Below are 10000 nucleotides of genomic sequence, written 5' to 3'. Positions count from 1 at the left end.
ACACACAATTGAAGATTACACACGAGCTTACTCCCCCCTTCTTGTTCCAGGAGCAGCGCGCGTGCAGGTAGTCAGGCAAGGATCCTCCTGGGCACTATGGACGACTTGAGGCGCGATCGTCTAGGGCAGCGTCCCTACCACGAGCACACTGGGGACAACATCTGCCCCAACATGGTCAGGGGCATCGACTACCTCAGGGATCCCAGGTTGAACAAGGTCAGTAACAGGGCACTCTCACTCCTCCTCCTCATCCTCCTCCTGCTATCCCTCTTCTTGTTTTCTTCCTTCTCCTCCTCTTCTTCCTCCTCCTCCTTCTCTTTTTCTTCTTCCTCTTTCTCTTTCCCTTTCCTCTTCCTCCACTTCCTTCTCCCCTACTTCAGGTTTTTCTTCCTTCTCCTTCTCTCTTTCTTCCTCTTCCTCTCTCTCTTTCCTATTCTTTTTCTTCTCTCTTTCCTCTTCTTCTTCCTCTCTCTCTTTCCTCCTCTTCTCTCTCTTTCTTCTTCTTCTTCCTCTCTCTCTTTCTTCTTCTTCCTCTCTCCCTTTCCTCTTCTTCTTCTCTCTTTTCCTCTTCTTCTTCCTATCTTCCTTTCCTCTTCTTCTTCCTCTCTCTCTTTCCTCCTCTTCTCTCTCTTTCTTCTTCTTCTTCCTCTCTCTCTTTCTTGTTCTTCCTCTCTCCCTTTCCTCTTCTTCTTCTCTCTTTTCCTCTTCTTCTTATCTCTCTTTCTTCTTCTTCTTCCTATCTTCCTTTCCTCTTCTTCTTCCTCTCTCTCTTTCCTCTTCGTCTTATCTCTCTTTCTTCTTCTTCTTCCCCTCCCTCTTTCCTCTTCTTCTTCCTCTTCCTTCTCCTCCGCTATCACCTCCCCTTCCCCCTCCCCTCCCCCGCTTCCGTCTCCTTCCCCCTCCACCACCTCCCTCCCCCTCCCCCTCCACCGCCTCCCCTCCACCGCCTCCCCTCCCCCTCCCCAATCCCCCTCCACCGCCTCCCCTCCCCCTCCCCTACTCTCCCCTTCCCTCCCCTACTCTCCCCTTCCCTCCCCCCGTATCGATTCCGAGGGTCTCTGTCGCGTGTGCTTTGCCGAGACTGGCGTCGGAACGTTTGTTTGTTGTCGTCATCTCCTGCGCGTTGGCTCCCGTTCGCGGACTCGATAAATCAAATGCACGAGGATGTTGCATTACACAGCAACTACTGCGGAATGTGCAACCGGTACTCGGATACGCAGGTTGTACGGGTGTATGCTGGTGGGCGCGGATGGGCGTTTTTTATCCTTTCCACGCCCGTGTTTTCTCTTTCTTTCCCTTTTCTTTCTCTCTTTCTTTCTTTCTTTCTTTCTTTCTTTCTTTCTTTCTTTCTTTCTTTCTTTCTTTCTTTCTTTCTTTCTTTCTTTCTTTCTTTCTTTCTCTCTCTCTCTCTCTCTCTCTCTCTCTCTCTCTCTCTCTCTCTCTCTCTCTCTCTCTCTCTCTCTCTCTCTCTCTCTCTTTCTTTCTTTCTGTCTTTCTCTCTCTTTTTATTTCTTTCTATCTTTCTTTCTTTCTTTCTTTCTTTCTTTCTATCTTTCTTTCTGTCTTTCTCTCTCTCTCTCTCTCTCTCTCTCTCTCTCTCTCTCTCTCTCTCTCTCTCTCTCTCTCTCTCTCTCTCTCTCTCTCTCTCTCTCTCTCTGTCTCTCTCTTGCTCTGTCTCTCTCTTGCTCTGTCTCTCTCTTGCTCTGTCTCTCTCTTGCTCTGTCTCTCTCTTGCTCTGTCTCTCTCTTGCTCTGTCTCTCTCTTGCTCTGTCTCTCTCTTGCTCTCTCTCTCTCTCTCTCTCTCTCTCTCTCTCTCTCTCTCTTTCTTTCTTTCTTTCTTTCTTTCTTTCTTTCTTTCTTTCTTTCTTTCTTTCTTTCTTTCTTTCTTTCTTTCTTTCTTTCTTTCTTTCTTTCTTTCTTTCATTCTTTCTTTCTTTCTTTCTTTCTTTCTTTCTTTCTTTCTTTCTTTCTTTCTCTCTCTCTCTCTCTCTCTCTCTCTCTCTCTCTCTCTCTCTCTCTCTCTTGCTCTGTCTCTCTCTCGCTCTGTCTCTCTCTTGCTCTCTCGCTCTCTTGCTCTCTCTCTCTCTTGCTCTCTCTCTCTCTCTCTCTCTCTCTCTCTCTCTCTCTCTCTCTCTCTCTCTCTCTCTCTCTCTCTCTCTCTCTCTCTCTCTCTCTCTCTCTCTCTGTCTGTCTGTCTCTTGCCATCTCTCAATTATTTCCTAATACCGCACCCTCGCCCATGCAGTCATTTTATTGATTCGAGATTCTTCGCCAGTGCCGCCCACGCCTAGCAGTCGCGACGCCCGCCACCAGCAACCGGCCATCAACACTCACGATTTCTCTCGCTGAGTGTGCATAGCGCCAAGACAAAGGTTGAGCAACAGGTTAGAAAGTCCGGCCACGTGAGGGTATCCACGCGCGAGACGGGATGTGTGTGTGTGCGGGGGTGTGGGCGGCCATGGGCGGCGGGGGGAGGTTGCGTGGGCGTGGGGGCGTGGCGGCGAGAGGTCGTGTTTGTTTGAGAGGTTTTTGGGTGTCGTGGATTCAGATTTTTCTTTTCTTTCTTATCGCGATGAGTGAGATTTTTGAATGGATTAATTCGGTTTGAATAGTTGCCATCGGGGAGGGTTTGTTTTTTTGACATTTACAGTTATGACTTACGAAACAGACTTAACGAAACCGTACAGATGGCCGGCGAGACGTGAGACGTGATTCCCCATTAATGTTGTGACGTGCCCCGCGGCTGCGACGTCAACACGGGCCGACGCCATCTTGCGGCGATGGGTATGCTATCCGGTCTCGCGCTTCGTTCCGCCGCCCCGGTCGATTCAAGTCCTATTGCTCTTCAGATTCAAAATGTTGATGAAGTTTTTGAGTCGTTAACGTAAGGCCGAGTCAGAAGCAAAAAAGGCGGGTAGCAAGCAAAAGAGAAGAAACGAAACGATAAACCAAGACAAGACTCACAACTTTGGAAAAAGCAATCAAAAGAAACTGCCGCATCACCATTAGCATAAACACAGCTGGATATTAGGAAGGTATTTTTTCCTCCAAAGGCGCAAGTCACGGGAAATCCCTCCCGCCACAGGCCCGCGTTCCACCGGCTGTGACGTGAGGCGAGAGCCGGACTGGGCGCGAGGGCGGCCGGCGGCGGCGGAGTCGGGACGCGAAGCCTTGTACGTTCAAGTGAGGCTTCACAAAAGCCGTGTCTTTGGCCACGCACATGGCAGGGAGCTCTGGCGTTTTATAATGGATGTGGGTTAGGGGAACGGCGGAAGGCAGGGCGGCGCGGAGATAAGGTTTGCCTTTGGAAGCCGGGTCCAGCCGTGCCGAGGAGACTCTTTTCAGATGCGGAAGGGCAGTCGTCCTTCCTATTGAATATGGTATATGTAGCGTTTACCTAATCGTTAACACAAAGCCCACTTGTCGATGAACTGCTGTTGTTTGTTCAACTTCACGTTCAAATTACGCATGCGCGCGCGCACACACGCACACACACACGCACACACACACGCACACGGAGGAAGAAAGGCGAAGCTAGACTTCGCAAATCTCCCTGAATTTAACTGAACTGACACAGAGAGACAGAGAAAGGGAAAGAAGGGGGAGGGATAAGGGATAAATAGCGCCTTAAATTCAAACCAATAACTTTGTTGGAATGCAGTATGCATGACACAGATATCTTATCTCGTACGAGATTTTTATTTTCGCAAATCAGCTAAGAGGCCTGAGACGTGTTTGCAACCACAGGCGAATCTAGGGAATTACATGAGCTTGTTAACACTAGACTCGCAGCTTCGTGTTCCACAGAAAGCGGCAGTCACGGAAACGCAAACATTGACGTACTGTACCTTGGCGCTTTTTGCGAAGGCGGCAGGGGCACCAGCAGCACAAGTCGTAGGCTCGCTCCAACCACCACATGGCGACCACTCTTGTTTCTTGAATCACGCACAGACAACAGTCACCATTTATCGGCAGTTCAGATCGTTATTGTACTGATATTTGCGGGTCATTCTTAAACTTGGAGACCCTATGATTTATAAAACACATATTTTTTTTCTGGAAGTATCTTTTGTCACTAAATAGAATCCAAACACAGGTATTTGATATTCGCAATGCGAGAAGTGAGTAAACACAGCACAGGAAGCACCGACCACTTCAGTGCCACTGACAAACAGTGCCTCATAAATATCGGCCATGTGCAGCGGGGGTCAGCTTAGGTGACTACTTGGGAATCGCCGTTTTTCTGCCGCTTGACCTCGCCGTTTTTATTACTCAGGGAATCGCTCTCTAAACTTGCCAAAAAGGCGCGTAATATTTCGCTTGTCTGTCAGCGTTTACTCAGATGTTTGAAATAACTGGGAGTGAATATTCCGCGAACTTTGTAGGCTTTATATATTGAAGCAAAACGTGCCAAGTATACCGCACCTGGTAACTGAAGGAAGCCACGCAAGTCTGAGGCATTGACGCGACCAGCCAATGAATGATCAGACCTCCCTGATCCTGTTCCATAGGTCACGCTGAACGCCGTCTCTCGCAGAGGCGCTTCCGCGAATGACCTCCGCAAATCGGAAATGGGATGGGGTCGTTATCTGCGCATTCCCCATCGTGCATTGCAGCGGATTTGGTGGTAATTTTTAAGGTTTTATGACCTTGGGGGACAGCTAATCTATTTTGACAAGTAGAGAGGTATTTTTGGGAGAGGAAAAATATATATATTGTCTAGTATTAGGTTGAAAATGAAACAAGAGCATTATAAAGAAAAATCTGTTGGAACAAGAAAGAACAAGAAATATCCTTGTATATATTATATATGTTATGTGTTTATATGTGTATATATACATAAATATACATATATATGTGTATACTTTATATATATATATATATATATATATATATATATATATATATATATATATATATATATATATATATATATATAAAGTATATATGTATATATATATGTGTAAGTATATGTTTATGTAAGTATATATGTATATATGTGTATAAGTATATATGTATATATGTGTATAAGTATATATGTGTATTATATAAGTATGTATGTATATATATACATGTTTATTTATACATACATATACATATATACATATACATATACACATATACACATATACATATACACATATACATATACACATATATTACACACACACAGACACACATACACATACACACACATACATACACATACACATGCACATACACATGCACATGCATGCATGCATGCATGCATGCATACATACATACACATACATGCATACATTCTTACATTCTTACATTCTTACATTCACACACACACACACACACACACACACACACACACACACACACACACACACACACACACACACACACACACACACACACACACACACACACACACACACACACACACACACACACACACACACACACACACACACACACACACAGTATCTTATTAGCTGGTATTTATATTGGGTAAACTTTTGTTTAATAATTATTGTATTGATATTGATTCCTTCCATTTGATGTTGCTTTTCTCATTATCATGCTTAGACATAACAATTTTTTTCTCTCTCTTTTTGCACCCACAGGGCATGGCCTTCAGTCTGGAAGAACGCCAGGTTTTGGGTCTCCATGGTCTCATCCCACCACGATTCAAGACCCAGGAAGAACAAGTTGATCTTTGCAAGAAGAATGTAGAACGTTATCAGGAGCCATTAAATAAATTTATTTATCTTGCTAGTCTTCAGGTGAATACTGAATGTTTTCATTTTAGCTACTATTGTTTTAATTATTACTGTGATTTGTATTGTTATATTATATTATTTTGATCATCACCATTATAATGATTATCATTGCTGTTATTTTTATCAACCATTATCATTATTGTCATCATTATCACCTAAATTTTTATATTTATATTGATTTTTCCAATTGAGACTATTTTTCTTAAATGTAAGTTTACATGACATTGCACATGCCAATTAACTCCTCTTTTTACAGGATCGAAACGAACGCCTCTTTTATCGTCTTCTGAGTGAAAATGTTGAAGAGTACATGCCCATTGTTTACACCCCAACTGTTGGTCTTGCTTGCCAGAAGTTTGGTTTGATCTTCCGACGACCTCGTGGTCTATTTATTTCTATTCATGACAAGGGACATGTGTATGATGTGTTGAGAAACTGGTAAGTCATCTAAGATATTGCTACTTCCAAACTTTAAAAAAAGGGTCTCGGTATTTGATTAAAGTAGCAAAAGGTTATGATTAAAGAACTTGTACTCTCAATTTTACCTACTTCCTTGGAGAATGATAAGAACCTGATGTAAATTCAGTTTTGAAATGTAATATTATTATTATTATTTCCAATCATTCACAGGCCAGAACATGATGTTCGTGCCATTGTGGTGACAGATGGAGAACGTATTCTGGGTCTTGGTGACTTGGGTGTACAGGGTATGGGTATTCCAGTTGGGAAATTGTCCCTCTATACTGCTTTGGCTGGAATCAAGCCACACCAGTGCCTGCCTATTGTTCTTGATGTCGGTACCAACCGCAAGGTAAGGAAAAGAATCATTGAGCTGAGGAATATTCATGAGTAGTTTTATTTTCATGACACTACTCATAAGTAATATAGTATCTAACTTGATTTTGTTATATATCATGTGCAACTTGTAAGAACCAGAAGCATGTCATTTATTCCAGTCTTATTTTCAAGATGCTTCTTGTGTGTGTCTGTGTCATGTATAAATTGAACAGCTTCATATTTTTTTCTATTTTACAAAACAGGAACTTCTTGAAGATGAATTTTATATTGGTGCCAGACATGAGCGAGTGACAGGTGAAGCCTATGATGAATTCATTGATGAATTCATGCATGCAGTAGTTCAGCGCTACGGCCAGAACACTCTTATCCAGTTTGAGGACTTTGGTAACCATAATGCCTTCCGCTTCCTTGAGAAGTAAGTAGTGGATAGCATATATTGTTTAATTTTTTTGTATAAAATTGAATATCTTCTACGTTTTCAGGTTAGTGTATTTGCAGCCTCTCCATTGTTTGCCATGAAACAAACACTTATATATTCCCCAACCACAACAGGTATCGAGGAAAATATTGCACATTCAACGATGACATTCAAGGAACAGCATCTGTTGCTGTTGCTGGTTTGTTAGCCTCCCTGCGCATCACTGACACAAAGCTTAGTGATCATAAATTCCTTTTCCAAGGAGCTGGTGAGGTGAGTTTGATGGACATTTTTATTCTTTACAGTGATTTACAGTGATTAAAATAGGTATTTAAATAACCTGTTTCAGAAACCTACCATGATTAAGTCCTAGTATCATATATTAAGGAATCATTTCATTATTTATCATTTTTTTCCACTTCATTCCATTTTTTGTAGATAATAGCAGGTTAGAAGGATCATAAAGTGTTGCATTGTGAACCCTTCAAAATATAGATTTATCAAGAAAAGAGGATATGATTTCTCATAGGGCATTGTTAAGCTAATTTACTTATAACTAGCAGTTGACAATAAGGCAAAAGTTATTTAAATGATCTAGTAGATGGTGAAAAATGGAAAAGAAGAATGTAAAATTTAGAAAGCGCATTGCAGTATGATAATTACATGTACATCTGATATCCAAACTTTTATAATGTTCATGGCCAACTTTTTTTCCAGGCCTCCCTTGGTATTGCCAACTTGATTGTCATGGCCATGGTCGAGGAAGGTGTTGATGAGGAGGAAGCCCGCTCTAAGATTTGGCTGGTTGACTCCCGTGGCTTGATCGTGAAGGACCGTCCCAAGGGTGGAATTACAGGGCATAAGGAAGTATTTGCCCATGAACATGAGCCTATGGATGACCTGGAAGAAATTGTGAGAGAGCTTCAACCAACTACTCTCATTGGTAAGATCAGTGTCATTTTGTGATTTTGTCCTGTTTTTTTGTGTGTGTGTGTGTATGTGTGTGTGTGTGTGTGTGTGTGTGTGTGTGTGTGTGTGTGTGTGTGTGTGTGTGTGTGTGTGTGTGTGTGTGTGTGTGTGTGTGTGTGTCTGTCTGTGTGTGTCTGTGTGTGTGTATGTGTGTGTGTGTGTGTGTGTTTGTGTGTGTGTGTGTGTATGCGTGCGTGTATACATATTTGCTCTATTTATGGATTTATATGAGGAACATTTAAATCAATTTAATATTGGAACATAAAAACAAGCTATATATCATCTCACCAGATTTATTTGAATTCAGATGAATTAATGTATTAAATATTGTCAAGCTGTATACATATTTATATTATGATTGTCTAATTTCAAGGTGCTGCTGCCATTGGAGGAGTGTTCACCCCACAGCTTCTTCAAGATATGGCTTCCTTCAACGAACGACCAGTTATCTTTGCTCTTAGTAACCCAACAAGCAAGGTATAGTTTGAATATTCTAAAGAACAAGATTTAAGGAAAATTTGTTTTGTCCAATTTTTTTTATATTGTAAATGGCTTAAAGAAGTAAATGAAAGACAGGACTTATTTTTCCACACAAACCCATATTGCTATTACACTCTTTTCTTACACATCACTTTCACGAGGCTATCTAATTCCAGGCTGAATGTACTGCAGAGGACTGTTACACACATACTGAAGGTCGAGGTGTGTTTGCATCAGGCTCTCCCTTCGACCCCGTGACTTACGAAGGCAGGACTTTCCATCCAGGCCAAGGCAATAATGCATACATCTTCCCAGGTGTTGCTCTGGGAGTAATCTGCACTGGAATTCACCACATTGATGATGGAATTTTCCTCATGGCAGCAAAGGTTAGTCTTCTTAAAGTTAAAGTTTGTTTTAATGAGTAATTGAAATCAGTAGGTATGGCATGCTTTCATGTATCTATTAGTTTTATATTTTTATATTGTCATTGATTACCTATTAACCAGATGGCTGAATAAAATATGAGAGGCCCATAGAAATGAAGGTTTGCTTTCCATATCCTGTTTTTAGTTTTTCTGCATTTGCAACAGAATCTTTGAAATTATTATTTTCAACATGAAATGTACCAAAAGGTGACATCATATTTAAAATTGAATTTAGCATCTGTGGCAAACAAGGGACACGCATTCATAATATACCCTGGGCCTGGGTTTGGTCTCTCAGCAGGATGTGTGGGTATGTGGATGTAAGTCTTGATTTGCGGGTTACTGGAGCAGAGGTTTATGTGTGTGTGACAGTAGGGATTTACACTAAATTGGATATTGAACATCAGGTTATGATGTGAAATGTTGCCAAACAAAAATGACTGTGCTGTGTGCAAGAACAAATTTACAGTATACATTGAGACTACATATGAATTTACTTGCCTAAAACCCAGCTTAATCTTACAGGCTCTGGCTGATATGGTAACTGAAGAGAACCTTGAGCAGGGTCGTTTGTATCCTCCTCTTACAGACATTCAGTCCTGTTCCCTGAAGATTGCTACCTACATTGCAGAACATGCATACAAGACAGGTATGTGTGAATTTTCTTGCTAAAGATATTTGGAAAATGGCCAGAGTTAGCTCAAAATTTTGGTAGAATTATAAGTTCTGTGTTTCTATAAAAAGCTAGAATTAATCAAATCATGTATAGTCCATAGACTGTATTCTTGTATGAATTCAGAATTGCAAGTAAGGGCAGAAATGCCTTCAGGGTATGTTTTAATTCAGCTGTCCATAAGCATTAAAGATTACTTGCTCAAGGTAAACAGGTTTCCTATTTTTGGTGATGGTGTTTTTAATAATAATTTGTTTTCATTTGAATAAGGATTTTAGTTTTTAAAGGACATGACTGATACATTGAAGTATTTACTACAGCTACACATAAAGCTTTGGATATGTATGTGCTTAGCTTTCAGGTGTCCCTGTTGAACATATTGTGAATTCAACAAGATATTGCTTTGGACTGATAATGACTGCTGTTTTATAGCCAATTTGAATGTTGTCAACATAACTCCATCAGTTTTTTTCTACACTTTTATGTT

At 41.4% G+C, this 10000-nt stretch overlaps 2 protein-coding genes across 11 annotated transcripts in view; one reads left to right on the top strand and one right to left on the bottom strand.

Annotated features, from left to right (window-relative positions):
• The window catches only part of LOC138864721 (uncharacterized), a 34824-nt gene extending 30848 nt beyond the window's left edge, over window positions 1-3976 (bottom strand). Inside the window, exon 1 of the mRNA XM_070132766.1 lies at window positions 3849-3976. Coding sequence (XP_069988867.1) covers window positions 3849-3918 — 70 coding nt within the window. The 5' untranslated portion in view covers window positions 3919-3976. The remainder of the gene's footprint in view (window positions 1-3848) is intronic.
• The window catches only part of LOC113811598 (Malic enzyme b), a 79434-nt gene that overhangs the window by 58189 nt on the left and 11245 nt on the right, over window positions 1-10000 (top strand). For all 10 annotated transcript variants that reach the window (XM_027363376.2, XM_027363375.2, XM_027363374.2 and 7 more), the window contains exons 2-11: window positions 51-216; window positions 5595-5753; window positions 6007-6188; window positions 6381-6561; window positions 6791-6963; window positions 7101-7239; window positions 7684-7909; window positions 8309-8412; window positions 8592-8801; window positions 9366-9489. In XM_027363376.2, the coding sequence (XP_027219177.1) occupies window positions 51-216; window positions 5595-5753; window positions 6007-6188; window positions 6381-6561; window positions 6791-6963; window positions 7101-7239; window positions 7684-7909; window positions 8309-8412; window positions 8592-8801; window positions 9366-9489 (1664 nt within the window). The remainder of the gene's footprint in view (window positions 1-50; window positions 217-5594; window positions 5754-6006; window positions 6189-6380; window positions 6562-6790; window positions 6964-7100; window positions 7240-7683; window positions 7910-8308; window positions 8413-8591; window positions 8802-9365; window positions 9490-10000) is intronic.

Source organism: Penaeus vannamei, chromosome 18 (genome assembly GCF_042767895.1).
Source record: "Penaeus vannamei isolate JL-2024 chromosome 18, ASM4276789v1, whole genome shotgun sequence".
Taxonomy (NCBI): Eukaryota; Metazoa; Arthropoda; class Malacostraca; order Decapoda; family Penaeidae; genus Penaeus; species Penaeus vannamei.
Note: the sequence above shows the minus strand (reverse complement) of the source record. Positions and strands in the feature narration are given on the sequence as shown.